Source organism: Neofelis nebulosa, chromosome 1 (genome assembly GCF_028018385.1).
Source record: "Neofelis nebulosa isolate mNeoNeb1 chromosome 1, mNeoNeb1.pri, whole genome shotgun sequence".
Taxonomy (NCBI): domain Eukaryota; kingdom Metazoa; phylum Chordata; class Mammalia; order Carnivora; family Felidae; genus Neofelis; species Neofelis nebulosa.
Genome location: NC_080782.1, coordinates 223965435 through 223985294, shown reverse-complemented (window position 1 = coordinate 223985294; position 19860 = coordinate 223965435). Strand labels below are relative to the sequence as shown.

General features: G+C 35.8%; 1 protein-coding gene across 2 annotated transcripts in view; it reads left to right on the top strand.

Annotated features, from left to right (window-relative positions):
* The window catches only part of INTS6 (integrator complex subunit 6), a 92735-nt gene that overhangs the window by 46764 nt on the left and 26111 nt on the right, over positions 1-19860 (top strand). For both annotated transcript variants that reach the window (XM_058686361.1, XM_058686366.1), the window contains 3 exons: positions 11186-11369; positions 17403-17528; positions 18934-19088. In XM_058686361.1, the coding sequence (XP_058542344.1) occupies positions 11186-11369; positions 17403-17528; positions 18934-19088 (465 nt within the window). The remainder of the gene's footprint in view (positions 1-11185; positions 11370-17402; positions 17529-18933; positions 19089-19860) is intronic.

Genomic DNA, 19860 nt, shown 5'->3' with positions numbered 1-19860 from the left:
AGAAGAAAGGGTCATGGAGCTGTATAGATAATTGTGTGCTGTTGTTGGGGGAAATTTTTATACACATTTAATGTTAACTTTTGCGGAACCAAAGAAATACGTTAAATTGATGATAGGCCTTAGAATCATAAGTTATAAGTAATAGGTGTGTTGGAGGACTGAATGAGATGATTTAAGCAGGAGATTTAATTGAAAATCTGGTACAGAGTTTAGCAAGTGATGAATTGTCAGGCTATTAACTTCCTGTGTGACTTGGGGCAGTATTTGGTATGAACAAGATGTCTTTAAATTTTTTTTTTTCTGCTTCTTGAAAAGTTTATTATTTTTAGGGGGTACAGTCTGTTTCCAGAAGATAAGGATATACATAACTTAGTGTAGAAAGTTTTTTGAAAAGTTTTCGTACTTGAAGTATTAGGTGTTCTCAGTTACCTAGAAAATAATGACCCTCATAATGATTCAGAAAGCTTTTACTATTTTTTAAAGTTTCTTTACCAACATGCTTTTAAATTAAACTTCTGACCTAATACTTTATAATTGATTATAGTTTTAATGTTGAATTCTTTATAATTTGAGACAGTATTTAACAATTTTGAGTAGTTTTATGTTATTGTACATCTTTTAAGAAAAATATTCTTTTCTGGTTGTGTGTGTATTTGAAATTTAGTTTTGTAGTTTGACAAAATTATGCTTTATATATTAAGTACACTGGTCATTTTGAGCATGTTTAAATCATCACTTTAATAGCAGAGGTAGAGAAAGTGTCATGGCCTTAGGACATAACATATTGTATATTTTTTCATCTATAATTGTTTTTTATATCAGTCTCTTGCTTTTTTTTTTTTGCTTTCATTAACTCGTTTCTTCCTCTCATTCCTATTTCTTTTGCCATCAGTCACCCTGGTGCTTTTCTTAAACTATTACATTAGCTTCCTAATTTTTTATTTTTTTCAATGTCATACCATGGCAGTAATTATTCTAAAGCACACCACTTGAGTGAATTATTCTATTGTTCAAAATGTTTTATTGCTTTCTATCGTCTACTAGATTAGGACCCTTCACAGTTTACCCAGTCGCCTAACTTATCCATACATCATTTATTCATTCAGCCATATTTATTGAGTTTCTTCTATGAACCAGACACTGTGCTAGGTTCTGAGGATCACATGATGAGTAAAAAACAAGCAGGAGCTCTGCCCTCCCCCCCGACCCCCCATTGGTCTAGTTGAGAAGACAAACATTAATAAAAATATTGCACAGATAAAAGTAAAATTGCAAGAATATATCCTGCAAAAAAGAGAAAAATGTGCCATAAGAGCTTACAATAAGGGCACACTAGTTCTAGTCAAGGAGGTCATGGAAAGTTAAGATATGAAGAGGTGAGTAAGATTTACTACACAAAAAGTGGGAAAGGTGATCATATCAGGTGGGGGGACTGTACAAAGACTCTTTTCCCAAAGGGAATATGTTTTGAGAACAAGGCTAGAAAAGACTAATGTGACTTAGAGCGTTAAAGAAAAGGGATCATTGTATAAAATGGAAAAGAAGCTTGGGCTTGACCACATAAGGGGCTTTGAAGCAATGGCAAGTAATGTTATTACAGTATAAAAGCAAAAGGAGGCCATCCAAGGGTTTTATTTGGAGGTACTCGGTGGAGGAGAGGAAGACAAATGGATGTTGGAAGACCATTTAGGCTTTGTTGCATCAGTTCTGCCAATAGCTTGGCCAAGGAACTTGGTGATGGTGGAAGAGATAGAAAGAAGCAGTCATTTTCAGAGGTAGTTAGAAGGTTAAATCAACCAAATTTGCTTACACATAGTACATTTGAAGATGTAAGGAAGAGGGAATTGACTCCTTGCAATATTGGAGAGATTATGGTACCATTCATTGAGCTAGGAAATGTTGAAAGAGTATCATTTTGGGTGGAGGAAAATCATGAGTTCAGTTTTGAACATGTTGAGTTTAAGGTACCTTTGACCCATTCAGGGGGAAGGTGGTTAAGTAGACAGAAGAATATTTGGTGCTCAGAAGAAAGATCTAGGCTGGGCATCTGAAAATGTTTAATATTATCAGAGTATAGATAGTAAATGAAGCTGTGGGTAGGTGGGTTGAGGGTTTAGAGTATAAATTGGCCAAGGCTTAAAACTAAGCCTTGAGGATCTGTTGCATTTAATGGTATTGGAGGTTTAGTCTGGGTTGTGGGTGAGGGAGGAAGATGGAAGAAAAGCCAGAGGAGGAAAACCAGGAGAATATTCTAGTGTGAAAGGGAAGGGAAGAGTGTCTTTCTAAAGAGTTGTAAATAGTTTTTTGAATGCCGGTGGGGGGAAGCTAAATGTGAAAACTCTCCACTAGATTTAATGGCACCATTATCTGTTTCTGTGTAACAAATCATCATACATTTTAGAGGCTTGAAACAACAGTTGATTATTCTCAAGATTCTGTGGGTTGACTTCATTCAGCTGGGTGCGTAACTGGGGCTGGAACATTGAAGATGGTGTTTTCCTAAGTCTGGGGCCTTGGTTCTCACTGTTGCCTGGGCACTTTGCTGCTTGTCCCTGTGGCTTCTATCTTCATGTGATGTCTCATTAGTCAGTGGTCTAGTTCAAGCTTCTTCATGTGGTGGCTGGCTCCCGAGAGGGTGATAGTGAAACTGTGAGGCCTGTTAAGACTTAGGACTGGCACGCTTTCCACACTTGGCATTTACCACAATGACCGAAAAAAAAAAAAAAAAAGAAAAAGATCATGGGTGACTTAGTGTGAGGATTGTTTTAGTGGACTGAAGAGACTAGGGAATGACTAGCAGTTGAAGAAAAAGTTCTTTTCATTCCTTTATATTTCCTCTAAACTCGACCCAAAATCGGCTCTAATTTCCTGAATGCTTCTGGTTTCTTCCCCCACGTGCTCACTTTCCCTGAATGTTGTTCCTGTCTCCCCCATATTAAAACCTTACTCATTCTTAAAGGCTTTCTTAAAATCTTCAGTTTCTCTCCCTTGTACTTTACTCTTGGAGTGTGAGATCAAAAAATTTTGCAAGAAATGATACATGGTCACGGTCTTTGTATTTCTGAATCAGGCAAGAATTTGGTGGTTGTATTCTGTGTAGGCCTCAGTGAAGTATGTCCATATGTAAATTCTCATTATGAGTATTGTACACTAAGTTAGGTGGAGTACTTCTTATGTCTTCAACATATGGAATGGTTGTTTCTCCATCCCCTGCTGTAGGTGCCCCACAGGTTTTGCAGCTTTCTGTGTCCTTTCTGTGTGAGCACATACAAGGGTCATAGAGATTAAGTACATACATGGCAAGAGAATCATCTTTCTAGCCTTGGAGGTGAGACTCCTTGGCTCTGTGACCCACCACAAACATTACCATAGAGTCTGTGTTGTGTGTCTTCATCTCCATCCATAAGTGCGTTGCGGTGGGGGGAGTACAGGTCTCCCTATTGGCAGGACTCGGAGGTGCTCGGGTTCTCATTGCTGCCCTCACTCTGCCCCCCTTATTCTTGTGCTTTTCCTTAGGCTGTAGGACCTCATTGATTTCATTGGACAAGTACTATGATGGGGGGTGGGGGACACAGAAAAGAGTAAGATCCCTGACCCTGCCCTCTCTCAAACTGGTGAGATTGGTAAATAGGTTATTAAAACATAAGGTGGGAAGTATTATTAAAGGACATATTATTTGAATTACTTCAGTAATAGGACCAGGCGGCAGAATATCCAAGTAAGTGCAAGGGGAAACCACCTAAGTGTTGGTACAGATTCATCAGTCTTGGCTCTCGTCGTCGGCTCTGGTGTGGTCATCATCCAGGAGCCAGTTAGGCTGTGTGCCGGGAAGATCTGCTTGATTCCTGAATTAAAGATGTTTTAAAAATAAATTTTTTATCTTCTTTTACTGTTTGTTAACTTTTATTTTTTACATTCTGCACGTTTAAAGAATAAGTAGTAATGTGTAAGAATTGTGGTTATCTGAGGTGTTATAGTAGTTTTTCTTAAGGTGAGCCAGCTAAAATGTCTCAAGTATTATTTGGCTTTGGTATAGTTCTTATTAAATCTTGACACAGTGCCATGCTTTAGTAGGTGCTCAGTGCGAAGTTAAGCTTTAGTCCATTCTTAGCACAGTCACAAATAATTAGGGTCTGAACTGTGATCAAACACAAAACAGTTGAATAAAGGAGAAATTGTACTTTTATAACAAAGTTTGAGCAGGACTAATGATGAACTATCACCTACCTAATCTGCCTTTTACTTTTATTTTTTTAACTTTTTTTTTTGGTGAGTTAATTTATTTGAGGGGAAGGGGTGGAGAGAGAGGGAACCTCAAGCAGGCTCCTCACAGTCAGCACAGAGCCCGACATGGGACTTGAACTCACGAACTGTGAGATCATGACCTGAGCTGAAGTCAAGAATTGGATGCCTAGCCGACTGAGCCACCCAGGTGCCCCTGCCCTTGACTTTTTATATCTATGGAGAAATAAATTTTGTTCTTTTTAAATAAGTAGTTCAGGAAAGATTCAGAGGTGAAAAGGCAGGCAAGGCAGGAAGATAGATCTCCAAAGGAAAGAGGGAAAATAGAGCAGTCTTCCTAAATTTAAGTTGGAGTTCTGTTTTCTTTTCTGTCAGCTACCAAGATAATTACAAAAATGTCTGTAATGGTGGTATCAGTGAAATGAGTCATTTAAAATGATATAGAAAACCTCAATTGTATATAAGTAAAAATAAAACTTTGTTAGTATAAACAATAATTTTCTTTGTTAGTCCATCAGACTGAAATTTGCCAAGTATAATTTTATGAAGACCCTAATAAAGACCAATATCATGGTTATGGAAAAATTATTGTATTGTTAAATTGAGCATGATTTATCCAATTCTTAAAACTTGAGAGCATCCTTAGATGCTCTCAACTTGATTTTACAGCAGGGATTATTTGAGTATGTATTCTCCAAGCTGATTTCTCTTGACATGGAATTTTATATTACAACTTACTTCTACAGCAGGGATAGTAATAGTACCTACTGTGTTGTTTTGTTATAAATATTATATGAAAAGCCCATAGAATGGTGTTTGGCACATAGTAAGTGCTCAATATGCTAGCTATTAGTTATTGTGTATTTTTATTGTTACTCTCATGTATTTGAGAATTGGGAGAGAACAGCAAAAGGGAGAGAGTATATTGCTGTCTCTCTCCATTGGATAAAAGAGTAACTAGGGGAAAAGCATAGGATGCTTTATAAAAACAATAGAAATTGTTTATAAGATATACTGATTAGTGGCTTAAAATCACTAGATTTTTTAATGGATGGTTCAAAATTTTTTTCTGAAAGTACTTATTTTCATAATTAAAGTTTTTTTTCCATTTAATAAGTTTTTTAAAATATGGATATTTCAACACTTGATTTTTATTTTTTTCCTATTCTGTGATAATGGGACTTATTTACTTATTCAATTTTTAATTTAAATTCTAGTTAGTTAGCATACGGTGCAATATTGGTTTCAGGAGAATTCAGTGATTCATCACTTACAACACCCAGTGCTCATTACAAGTGCCCTCCTTAATACTTATCTCACCCATCCCCCAACTACCCCCTCTACCAACCCTCAGTTTGTTTTCTATCATTGTGCGCTTCTTATGGTTTGTTTCTCTCTCTCTCACCCCTCTTATATGTTCATCTGTTTTGTTTCTTAAACTCCACATATGAGTGAAATCATATGGTATTTGACTTTTTCTGACTGATTAATATTGTTTACCATCATACACTCTAGCTCCATCCACGTCATTGCAAATGGCAAGATTTCATTCTTTTTGATGGCTAATATTCCCTTGTATACATATAACACATCTTCCTTATCCATTCATCACTCGATGACATTTGGGCTCTTTCCATAGTTTGGCTATTGTTGATAATGTCAACACTTGAGTTTTAAAAATGTAGATTATGGGGGCGCCTGGGTGGCGCAGTCGGTTAAGCGTCCGACTTCAGCCAGGTCACGATCTCGCGGTCCGTGAGTTCGAGCCCCGCGTCAGGCTCTGGGCCGATGGCTCGGAGCCTGGAGCCTGCTTCCGATTCTGTGTCTCCCTCTCTCTCTGCCCCTCCCCCGTTCATGCTCTGTCTCTCTCTGTCCCAAAAATAAATAAAAAACGTTGAAAAAAAAAAAAATTAAAAATGTAGATTATGGTTTCAATAATTATTATTGATTATGATTCAATAATGATGTGTTCTCTCTCAAAATAAAATCTTAAAAAAATTTTAAAAATTTAGTGAATGAAAGAACATTGTACTCAGTGTTAACTTTCTTCCCTCTTCCTCATCCCCACCCCATCAAGAATTTTGTCTGTTGCTTTTTAGTTCATTTTTATTTCTTTTGCTACATTCACATGTTAAACATATGTAAAAAAGGTGAAGTACTTGTTTAACAGTGCATACATATGCTTTTCTATGTATGCCATTTTGCATCTTGCTTTCTTTTCATCTGATACTGTTTTGATTCACAAATAGACTCACACTTGTAGTGTCACCCAATGTAAGAACAAGATGGTATTTTGGAACAGCAGAGAAAAGATGTTCTTTTCAATAGCATGTCATTTGGATATCCATTTGAGAAAAAAAAAAAAATCCACCTTCATTTCTACCTTATATAACAAACTCAATTCCAGGTGTATTTCAGGTTTCAATGTAAGTGGTAAAATAATAAAGCTTTTAGGAAATAGAAGAACATTTTCATGATCTTTGAGGGCACAACAAGTGCTAACTATGGAAGAAAAATAAGATATTAAGATATAACTTGATAAAAATAAGATCTTACAATAAATTTATAAAAAGCTACCACTAGAATAGTAAAAGAGGTCACAAGGTGGGAGAAGGTCTTTACAATATGTATATCTAACAAGGGACTCATTCAGAATATATTAATAATTTTTCAAATCAATAAAAAAAAAAGGTAACTCAATTTTTAAAAAGTAGACAGAAGACATTAACAGGCACTTCATAAAAGAGCACCTTTGCTCCTAGGTATATACCAACAGAAATGCATACTTAATGTTTTTCATAAATACATGCTTTAATTTCATAGTTGTACTGTTTACAAACAACCTAAATGCTTATCAACAAAAAAGTAGATAAATTCCAGTACATATTCTCTCTCTATCCCTCTTTCCTTCTGTCTCTCTCTCGGACTCACACACTATATGGCAGTGGGAATGAATGATCTACACTTCTATGCAGCAGTATGAATCTCACCCCCATAATATTGAATGGAAGGAGCTATAAACCAGAGAGACCATATTCTATAATTCCATTTATATAAAGTTCAAAATCAAGAAAAACTGATCAATTGGAGAGGGATAATGACTGGAGGGGGCATAAATTGTAAGGTTCTGTTTCTTGATATAAATGCTAATTACACAAGGACACTCAACTTGTGAAAATATATCAAGCTGTCCATACATGATTAATGTTATTTTATGTATGCATGCATGAATTGTATGTATTTTATATTAAAAAATATTGTTTTGAGATCTATTCATATTGGATCTTAGAAGTCTCATTTATTCATTTCAACTCTGGTTTATAAACAGACCAGTTTATTTCTTGATTCCTTTACTGGACTTCTAGGTTGTTTCCTGTTTTCCTGTTTCAAATAATGTTGTAGACAGTATTCTTTTACATGGCTTCTTGTAAAAATATATGAGAGTTTCTCTAAGACGTATACCTAAGAAGTGGCATTAGTGGGTCCTAGTGTAAGCTCAATTTTAGCTTACCAGATATTATCAAATTATTTTCCAAAATGATTGTATGTAGGAGTGATGGAAAGTTCCCATTGCTATATATACTTGTCATCACTTTTGTCAACCTTTAAAATTTTGCTAATACAATGGGTGTGAAATGGTATCTCCTCAGTATTGTAATTTGTATTATGTGGCCATATGGATTTTCTCAGGGTTCCCCCCCCCCCCCCCCATTTTTCACTGTTGGGAAATAACCTATTCATAATTTTGTACATTTTTTATGGTTAATTTTAACATTTTTCTTGATTTATGTGCAATTTGCCTTGATTCTCAAAGTCCATATATTGAGAGAGACCTCCATTTGTGATTTTAACACATTGCTAGAATTTCAGCTGTAGACTTTAGCTTTGGAGTAATTCAACCTTCCTAAGAATATTTTTCCTTCAGGCCCTTTGTCCTGTCCCTGTTTGCCTGCCATCGCTCCTTCCAGTTTTACTAGCACGTTTCAGCTATAGGGGCTTTTTTATCCCTCTTCTTTGTTGATGAGAAAGGGTAGTTGTGATATGGGGAAGGGGAAATGATAAATAGAAAAATGAATAAAAATTTGACAAGTTTATAAAATTAATATAACTATGTATAAAATATGGTTGTGACCATTCTTAGTTGTTTATGTATTTGAAATAAATTCCAGATCTGGCATTCTACAAAGGCCAGTTATTTCGTTGTGTATTGTCTCCCTTGTAGATGCTTATCATTATCTGGTGTGTGTGTGTGTGTGTGTGTGTGTGTGTGTGTGTGTGTGTGTGTGTGAGAGAGAGAGAGAGAGAGAGAGAGAGAGAGAGAGAGAGAAGAGAGAGAGAGGAGGGGGAAGAAGAGAGGGAGAGAGATTATTACCTGATGAGTTTCGTGTGTATGTGTGTATAGTTTGTGGTCTGTCAGTGTGCTGTCTGCTGCTTATATATGAGGTCTGTAAGTGCTGTTATCCACTGGATTCTTGAGACAATTCCATGTATTCATGACATCCAGAGTAATTCTGTTAACAGTTCAAAACCCTCTTCCTCCAGTGCCACTTGTGCTTTGATGTTTTTGTGATCTTAGAGAGAAAATGACCAAGCACCAAATTGTTGTGCTTCCCAGGTACAGAGGTAACTGGTCTGGAGTAAAGGAGCTGATAGAAATAGGCTTTTCCTCTTTGTCTTCTTGGCAGTGTGGTAATATTAGCAAGGGCTTGGAGTTCCTGAACTGTTTTCCGAGAGTCACGGAGCCTTTGAGGTTAGGGAACCTTCATCACAGAACATCCTGGCCCCGATTTCTTCAACATTCCTTCCTTACTGCCACTGACTTCTGCTTTAAGTAGGATCAGTGCCAGAGGAAAAGCTCATGACTCCTGGCCATGGTCACAAAACCTTGGCTGATTTTGATCCTGCAGCATATTCTCTTGGCATGAACCTTTCGGAGAGAGGTGCCAGTTTAGCAGGGCTTCACTAGGAATTCTCTTCCTAGAATAGAATCTGATTTTTTTTTTTTAATGGTTTAATGTAACTCATGAAGAAACTTGAGTCTTAAGTCAGTGTAGAATGACTTAAATTCTTAATTTATCAAGATTAGAAATCTTCTTTGTTAAGAAATAGAAAGGCTGTAAACAATACAATTAAGTTCGCTGTATGACCAAAGCAGTATAAACTTTGGCAGTTAATTTAGAGGTGTTGATTTAAAGTGTTTTCTGGGGGCCCCTGGGTGGCTCAGTCGGTTAAACGTCCAACTTTGGCTCAGGTCATGATCTCGTGGTTTGGGAGTTTGAGTCCCGCTTAGGTTCTGTGCTGATGGGTCAGAGCCCGGAGCCTTCTTTGGATTTTGTGTCTCCCTCTCTCTCTGCCCCTCCCCTGCTCGTACTGTCTCTCTGTCAAAAATAAAACATTAAGAAAAAATTAAAAAATTAAGTGTTTTCTGTATTTTAGAGAAAACTCTAAATAAATCCTGAGTATGCTGATCCCAGGCTTTATTTTTCTATAAATTATATAAGTAATAAAGATTTTTTTTCCCTAAGCACCATGTCATTTTCACACTTAAAAAATTAATAATTCCAGTAATATTATTCCAAATTTCCCCAATTGTCTCGAAAATCTTTGCTTTTGATTGCTTCATTTTATTCTATAATATTCCACCAGCTCTCCCCACTCCCCACTCTTTGCGTTTTCAGGCCATTGATTTATTGGAGAAATCAGGTCCTCCTCTGCCCTGTAGGTTGTCCCACTTGCTGGCTTTGACTTCTTGCTTCTTGGGGTGATATTTAACTTGATCCCCTCTCCCCAGTAGTCCCTGTAAACTGGTATTTAGAATGAAAGGCTTGATTGGGTTCAGCCTAGTTTTCCCTTTCCCCTTTTCTTTCCTTTCAGTGTTACACACTTGCTATCGGGTCACTTCTTGATACATATTCTGTCTGGTTGTCCCCATTTAGTTACTCTAAGATTAATGTGTGGATTCTCTTGGTACTCTATTACTCTTTTGGTGCAGAAGTGCCCATTAGAATTACTTCAAAGCTTTTAAAGATTCTGAAGAATCCTAGATTCTATTTTAGCAGGTCTGATGGGGAAAACACATCTATTAAAAAACACATGGAGAGGGGCGCCTGGGTGGCTCAGTCGGTTAAGCGTCCGACTTCAGCCAGGTCACGATCTCGCGGTCCGTGAGTTCGAGCCCCGCGTCAGGCTCTGGGCGGATGGCTCGGAGCCTGGAGCCTGTTTCCGATTCTGTGTCTCCCTCTCTCTCTGCCCCTCCCCCGTTCATGCTCTGTCTCTCTCTGTCCCAAAAATAAATTTAAAAATGTTGAAAAAAAAAAATTAAAAAAAAAAAAAAACACATGGAGAAATAAAAACCCTCTACCTTTACTCAGATGTGGGAAGAATCATTATCTTTAATACATTTAACATGTAATTAAAGTGACAAAATTCACTTTTATGCAGGTGCTTTGGGGAATGTGTGTTTTGTCACAAGTAGAGCATAATTAAAATTATTAACTGGAGATGTTTGAGGCTGCTGTGGTGTAACAGAAAAAGCAGTGACTTGGACCCAGATGGCCAAATCACTTACTCTCTGCAAGACATTGTTTTAATCTAGAAAACAGGAATAATAAGGTATTTGTGATAGGCTTGTTTTAATGATTAAATGAAATGATTTATTTGGAAGCAGTCCAGCACTTGGTGGTCAGTTGAATGGAAATCTGGAAAAGCATTTACAGTAACAGATTGTTTTCAACCGAGGTTTTTAGAGTAAAAACTTAGGAGAATGAAGTAACTATGTCTCATGTGCTTATTTTAGCTGTATCTGTATAAGCTTTTGTTCTTGAGCTTGTTTTTTGAGTGATAGGAGACTCGTGATACATAGTTTTAATATACGTGTAATTAATGTGGCCTTTTGAGAAAAACATCATGTGGAAATCTTACCTTTTTCCCCCCTTATTTTCAGCTTCATTTACCTCTTAATTCTCCTTTGCCTGGAAGTGAATTGACCAAGGAACCTTTTCGTTGGGATCAGAGACTCTTTGCACTAGTGTTGCGGTTGCCTGGCACCATGTCAGTAGAATCAGAACAGTTGACAGGTGTGCCTTTAGATGACTCTGCGATCACACCAATGTGTGAAGTGACAGGCGGTAAGTTTTTCTCCTGGCAGTAATCCAGTGAGTTAAGGCAGAGTTTGTCTGAATGTTTTAAAATGCACATTTCAAAACCTCCATGTTGTCGTTCCACACGCTAATGGTAGGAATTAGTAGACCTACATGGTTTTAAAAATCCATTGATGAATGTCTGCGATCTGATTTGAGTGGGGTTTAAAACTATTGGATCTGAAATGAATGGTCTTTTTCTCTACCCATATAGAAAGTGCTGGTATTTGAAGTTGTTAAACTTTTTTTCTTCTCTATAAAGATTACCAGTATTTACAAATGTGGCAGAATTATTTTCTGTGAAAAATGCAGAGAATTTTGACAATCATCTCATCAACCATATAATGATCAATGCCTGGTTAAGTGCTGTTTTCCCTAGAGGCAAAGAGAAAGCTGGATAGCAGGTTAGAGGACCAGGTAGCGAGGTCTTACCCATCTGGTCCCTGTGTTAAGTGAACAGTAATGATACTCTTGAAAGAAAATATGTAACAGACTCAGAACTTCTGTAATGTGGAATTGGTCAGCAGGTGGGTTAAATTCATACCGATAGGTATTGAGTGTCTACTGTTTATGAAACACTATCTTATGCTTTCAGACTTCAGTAGTGAGTATGACAGGCAACGGTATTCTTGGAGCATTTTAGTTCTCACCTAAGGAATTTGATACTAAAATGTCCAGGTCTGGCATACCACTATTTCACCTGTGTCAGAGGCCTGTGACGTTATTAGTCTCCAGACACAGTCATAGCCAGCTGTATCAGTTTAAAGGAAAATATGAGATTTAATTAACATTTTAGGTACCTTTCTTCAATTCTGTGGGGAATTTGGAAATCTGCGAAATTCACAGACAAAACAGGTACCCTACACAGATATGTAAAGTAGATAATTAGGAAGTTGTTTTCACATTATTAAATGTTCTTATTTATAGAAGTACTTTCTGGTGAACTCTTATAGTTCTTTCAGTTTAATTTATATTAAAAAAAAAAAGTTATATACATACATCTTAAAGGGAAAACCTGTCTATCGAAATGTGAAAATTCACTGCTAACAATTCCTTGTGCATGGATAATATTTTTCAGTGACAGTCCCAATTGTTCTATGGGTAGATTCACATTTGTATTCAGAAAAGTTTAGTTTTTAGCCTTGAACTGACTTACTTGCTAAAATCCTGATATATCTATCTATATCTATATCTATATCTATATCTATATCTATATCTATATCTATATCTATACATAGATAGGTAGATAGATAATATAATTTTTTTTTTTAGTTCTAGTTTTTAATTAACAGATTGAAGTCCTTAAAGCTGTAATTAACACTTTTGCATTGGAAAATTTTTTACTATATATTATTTACTCAGAATTAGGATAAAGTTATGGGACTATATGTACTGTAACTTTGGTCTTCTAGAATCAAGAATATTCAGAGTGTGAAATGAAGTGAGTGGTATAAGAGAGGGTCTGCAGTGAACCTGAGAGATCATGTAGTGGTTAATATCCTTGCCTTTGGCAGTAATATACTAAAGCTATTCTGCTTATTCTTTGAAAGGAACATCTCCAGATGAAGTCACCCTTGGTAATATCTTTCAATGACCCAGAAACCTTGGTCAGGAAAAGCTTCCCCAAATACATATCCTGAATGTCTCCTGATGTAGTGGTTTATTTGCCTCTTTTCATGCTCTTGCTATAGCAATAATGAGAAGCTGCTCAAATGCCACTCACCTTTTCATAGATCTGAATAATATGTACTCCTTTTTTATTATTTTAAAATGAAAGTTTTACTAATGAAAGTTTTGAGGATAAAGCACTAGAAAAGTAGAAAGAACAGAAAAGTTAAACCCACTAGTATTGCACTATCCAGATATATAATCACTACTAACAATTCCTGTGCATTTTTAAACTTAATGGTAAGAGTAGTGTATGTTCATTTATTTTGCCTTCATAGAATAATTCTTGTTTACTAAGGAAAAGTTGGAAAGAAATGTGCCTGTGTTGCCAAAATCATTAGTATTTTGTTATGTTTTTTAAAAAAATTATATAATTGTCATTGTAAGCAATTTTCTTTTATTATCAGCTAATGAATGAGTATCCACTCTATATAGCTGTTCTTGGTGCTGGAAATACAACAGGAACAATAATAAGCAAAGGTTACTTTTTTGGACTGTGTGATAGATAAAATCATAAAATGAATAAACACTATTGGAGAGTGCTACTTACTATGAAGAAAATGTAGGGTAAGGGTGTAGAGAATAACTTGAGGCAGAGAATGAGTGTTCTTAGAAGGTCTTTTGAGGAGGTGACTTTTTTTTTTTTTTAAGCCATAAACCTAAAAGATATGCTTACCCCTCCTAGTTTGAATCAATTTAATATATTAGTTATCCTTGGAGATTATTATACTTGTTTAAAGAAATAAAACATTTATTTTTTTAAGAGTTTTTTTTTTTTAACGTTTATTTATTATTGAGAGACAGAGACACGGAGCATGAGCAGGGGAGGGGCAGAGAGAGGGGGAGACACAGAATCCGAAGCAGGCTCCAGGCTCCGAGCTGTCAGCACAGAGCCCGATGTGGGGCTCGAACTCACGACCTGTGAGATCATGACCTGAGCTGAAGTCAGTTGCCCAACCAACTGAGCCACCCAGGTGCCCCAACAACATTTATTTTATAAATTACATTTGTATATCTCTAACCTTAAAGGTAAAGCCGCTTGTTTTAATAGGGATTAAATCAATCTTAGTTGTGTCTTAAAAATATTAATCTCTCTAAACTTATTGCTACAGCATGTTCACTGAATCTTTATTGAGGTAGAACTGACCTACAGCGTATTAGTTTCAGGTATATAGCATAATGATTTGACATTTTATATATCGTAAAATGATCCCTCACAGTAAGTCTACTTAACATTCGAGCAAAGATCTGAATAATGGAGTAAACCATACAGTGAGCGGCAGGAAGGCTGATGTGAAGTAGAGAGTAAACAGGTGGGTTTAGGGCAGTAGGCAAAGGACAAATATTGAATAACCTTTTAGGCTATAATAAATATTGTTTATTTCCAAATATGACGAGAAGCACCGGGGCTTTTTATATAGGAGGTGACATCTGATTTCTTTATCTGAAAGGTCACTTCAGCTGTTGGATGAGAATATAGCGTAAAGTGGCAAGAATAGAAAGAGAGAGGCTGGTTAAGAGATGACAGTACTTTGGTGTAAAGTGCTGGGTTTGTGGGTGGTGAGAGGTGGTCTGATGCAAAGGGGAACTAAGGATGAGGGCAGCGAGGGAAGAAAGAATGAAGGATGACCTGAAGATTGGAGGTAAATGGCTATGACATGGACTGAGATGGCACACCAGGGAGAAGCAGGTTTGGAGGAGGTACAGGGCTATCAAGTCAAAAAATGCTCAATGGAGATGATGGTAGAAGCATTTTACAAAAATTGTGTAAGATTGTAGAGTAAATCAGTTTAACTGTCTTAGCCTCTACAAGGACTGTTGCTCAACTTACTGGAAATATTCTTTTTATCTCTTTTCCATTTGACTAAAATGCTGGTATAGTAGGCTTCTGTGGGAGAATATTTTTTTTCACTTTTGCCTTTAGACTCACTTTATTTAGTTTGATGTTTTTGTGGACTCTACACAACAATAAGTGAGCCAGCTTCTTGACTGTGAGGTGTGTGCTTGTCTCACAAACATAAGCAGTGATCCTAGAAACTTATTGCTTCAATACAAAGGGTCGTACAGTACAAGAGATGAGTTTTGATCTAGAGAGTAAAAGAAATATCACATAGGATATAGGCTTACTTTGTAAAGATGCCAAAATTTCCTATTTCCTCTTTAACTTTCAAAGGAATTAATGGATCTTTATTACTTGCCAGGAAACTTAAGTTTATTAGCTTTTTCTTTAATTTTAATAAAGTATCTTTGTAATTCTCTTTTATACTAAGATTATAACTCATTTACTCATATTTTTCTAATCATCAACCGATGATGACACAGGTTAGAAGAGCAGAGAGAATTGCTACAATTACACTTTAGAAACTTTTGTTTTTTTTATGACTTCTTAGGAATATGCTTAAATTTAATGAAATAAGATATTCAGCCTTTATATAATCTTCTAAATACTTTGTGTATTAAGATGATCAGCCTTTCTATATATTGCTTTATATATGTTTGACTCAAAAATATTTTAATCTGCCAATTCTTTCAAATAAGTGTGGTTCCATTTAGGCATTCTTTTTAAAATACTAATTTCAGGGGCGCCTGGGTGGCTCAGTCGGTTAAGCGGCCGACTTCGGCTCAGGTCATGATCTCACGGTCCGTGAGTTCGAGCCCCACGTCGGGTTCTGTGCTGCCAGCTCAGAGCCTGGAGCCTGTTTCAGATTCTGTGTCTCCCTCTCTCTGATCCTCCCCTGTTCATGCTCTGTCTCTCCCTGTCTCAAAAATAAATAAAGTGTTAAAATACTAATTTCAAATTAACATCATGATTTCCAGGGAAAAGAGTATACCCAGATTAAAGTTTCTAATAACCTGTAAGGGTTTGACTCTTGGCTGTACTGCTGTTATTAATTTGGATAAATTAACCTCTCTGTGCTTTAGTTTTCTCACTTATAAAATGAAGAAAGTAACCCATACAGTTGTGGTTAGGATTAAATAAATTAATATGATAAAGTAAGTAGAATAGTGCCAGGCATGTAGACACTCAGTAATTGGTAGGTATTTTTATGATTACGACTACTATTACCGCATACAGGTAAGTTGTTTGTTATATGATACTTGTTTTTCTAAGTAGAGCTGACTCTGAGGATTTGAATCCTACTACTGCCTAATGTTTTCTTTTCTGAGTAGCCTTTCGCAAATCACATGTTAAGTATAAACTGATATGAGTAATTTGATAGGTCAAATATAATCATATAACTGTATTTGGAAATAATTGATGGAATCAGAAAAAAGAGTAGGACTGTTTTCATAGTGAGCTTATTGCAGATAACATTGTAAGATGTTTGAAGGTTTTCAGCATTGGTTTGGATCAACACCTATGAGAGAAATATGATACAAGTTACATATGTAATCATAAATATTATAGTGGTCACTTGAAAGGTGAAATTAATTTTAATATCTTTTAAGTCAATAAATAAAAATATTTCAACATGAAAATGATATTTAAAAATTATTGAAATAGTTTACATTTTTCCTATTAACTTTACAAAATCGGGTGTTTTATGGTTAGTATACATCTAAATTTGGACTTGTTATATTTCAAGTTCTCAGTAGCCATATATGGCTGATGATTACAGTATGGGACAACACAGCTCTAGATATATTTATTGAAAATCCCTGTTTAAGAGATCTTTTCACTAGTATTTTGTCTTAACCACTAGCATTTTAAATGCTTTGTACTAAAAATCCTATAGGTTAAAATACACAAAAGGGAAATTCATTTAAGATAGGTTAATTCCCAACTATGCAAACCAGATGAAATTCAGAAAAGCCCATGCTACCATCTATTTGTTACAGTGCAAATGTTTAAAATATGCAGTAATTTCCATCAGACCAATTAAATAATTATTGATTATCTGCCATGTGCTTAGCATTTATCTTAGTGATAATATTTTTGTTGAGCAGGAGTAAGATTTTGAAGGTTAGTTATTAGATGTTGTGTATGTGTATGAAAGATAAATTGGTAACAGTTGGGAGATAATTTTATAAATGCATTTTAAGTTATATTTTATATAATATGCATATATACTACATATATAAGTATATAATTTGATTTTTTTCATTGTTGTTTGTTCAGACCAAATTTCTATTTTCTGTATACCTATATTTAGAAGAAAAAGTTTACATACTCTCATAAAATGGAATTGTTGGTGGATTAAAAATAACTAGTTTTCTTCGTTTTCCATAAGATCATGAAATAAAGTCAAACTTTACCATTGAACTTTTGTTAATAGTATCAGAAACCTCACTATGGTTCTGTCTTGCTGAAGGTAGAAATTTCTGCAACTAACTTTATTCTTTTTATCTCAGGCCGTTCATACTCTGTATGTTCTCCAAGAATGCTTAATCAATGTCTGGAGTCCTTGGTACAGAAAGTGCAAAGTGGGGTGGTAATAAACTTTGAAAAAGCAGGACCAGATCCTTCCCCTGTAGAAGGTATTATTATACTTTTCTTATAGACATTCTAAATTTCATCATTGAACTAGAACTGAAAAATTACCATGATTTGGCTTTAAGATGGACAAGGTCAAATTGTTGAGATGACAAAATGGCTATTGGTAAAGAGGGAAAATTAAACAGGAAAGTCAAGGTGAACCGATAGTGGTTCAGTAGCATCACTTTTTTATATTGATTGTTGATAGCCTGAAATTTTTATAGGAGTCAAAAACTTATTAACCATTTGCAGATTAGCCACCTTATATTTCCTTTTTAGGAAAAAGTGTGCCACTTTGCTTCTCCCCAGCATATATGCTTCTCCTGTGTCCCCTAATTCACAAGAGTGTTCAGTCCTAGGTGTTTATTTCCTTAGCTGCATTTTGTAAGGATCAAACTGGTCAGAAACAAATAAATGGTTTGTGTGGTTACAAAAATGAGAAACTAGCCTTTGCCATTAAGCTGGACTCTATTAACTCTAGTTAAGCCCCACCTGACTTTATTTTAATATTCTGTTATCATGAACTATTTCTATTAGCTAGAGGGCATAAGGGGTTACACTAGAACCAACGGACAGCTTATATCTGGGACCCTGTATGTAGTATGGCATTGCTTAGAACAAGAATTAGAAAGTCGTTAATGACACCTAGCAGAGGTTGTCCACTACAGTGGGTAACTGGGAGAAGAGAAAAGTCATAAAGATAAAAAAAAATGGGTACTCTCAGAGGAGGATTATAGGGAAGGAGCAGAAGATGGTAAGATTATAGAAATTATGTCACTGTCTCTGGTTTAAATAAACAAGCTTTTTCTTTAATTGAATTCTTAGACATGGAATGTATTTTTGAATTATTTTAATATTTGGCTTAGAGTTGGGCACCAAGTAAATGTTTATTGAACTGTTGAAGACAGTTGCTATTTTGCTAGAATAATTTTAGATTAAAGGTAGGTGCTTTGTATCTGGATTTGCACATTAAATTTTTTTTAGTTAAATAGGCTTTAGTTAAAATGATTTGAAAGAAATATTCATTTAGCAGTATTTACCTAGCATTTACTAAGCTAAGAATGATGATGAAGAGATTGGGTGTTTGCCCTTATCATCTGGTAGGGAAAACCTGTCATTCATTAAACAAGTATTTACCATAAAGAAGGTTTTACATATTCTGACTTGGCAAGCAAAGGATACTGTGGGACCTCCTTTCAAATGTTGAACTCATAGTTGGAATTTGCAGAATTTACTCTCTCATGAATTTTAATATAAATGTTAAGTAGTCATGATAGTAGAACCATTCAAGAAAAATGAGAAAACTCAGACATTTTCATTAAGCAACGTAACAGTGGATATAATTGAACTTTTTTGCTTTTTTCCTTATTGACATATGCTTTCTTTGTCTTCATTTCTTTGCTACAGATGGGCAGCCAGATATATCAAGGCCTTTTGGATCACAGCCCTGGCATAGCTGTCACAAACTCATATATGTGAGACCAAATCCTAAAACTGGGGTTCCTATAGGTCATTGGCCCGTTCCAGAATCTTTTTGGCCAGATCAGAATTCTCCAACACTAGTAAGTACCTGAGAGACTGTGACTTTGTAATAGTAACCATTTAACTGCTTTTTTTTTTTTTTTTTTTAAAGATTTTTCATTTTGAGAGAGAAAGAGAGAGAACACATGCGTGGCGGGGGGGAGGGGGGAGGGGTGTGGCAGGCAGAGAGAGAAGGAGACTGAGAATCCCAAGCAGGCTCCGTGCTGTCAGCGCAGAACCAGATGTGGGGCTCGAACTCCTGAACTGTGAGATCGTGACCTGAGCTGTAGTCAGATGCTTAACCCACTGAGCCACCCAGGTGCCGCTTAACTGCTTTTCATACTAGTTTTAAGAACTGCTATCAAAGGGGTGGCTAATTTATTGGAATTAGACAATGTTCAAAGTGCTGTGGTAAGCTGTTACTTGATTTCGTACACTGTATTGTTATGAAGTAGTAGGAAAAAAAGGTGTCTGTTTTCTTTAGAATCTAATACTATGCTTATGTTTTTATGATTGGCATCTGGATGCAAAATCATAGATGGAACAAGAGTTTCTCTTTGATCTCTAAATATAATATAATGTGAGGGCTTGTCTCTAGGACACAATTTAGAATTTAAATGAAAGTTTAGAAAATAGTTTCAGTTGTTTGTTTGTAATCTTTTAGGACGTAGTCTTAGAAATTCATGTAGACTTTCATGGTTTTAGGTTATGTTCAGTGTTCTCATTCAGAAGTTTAAGGTAGAAATGACTTTCTAGTCTTGTTTACATGAATTATTTTTAGAAACAGTGGGGCTTATTGAATGATCATTGTGA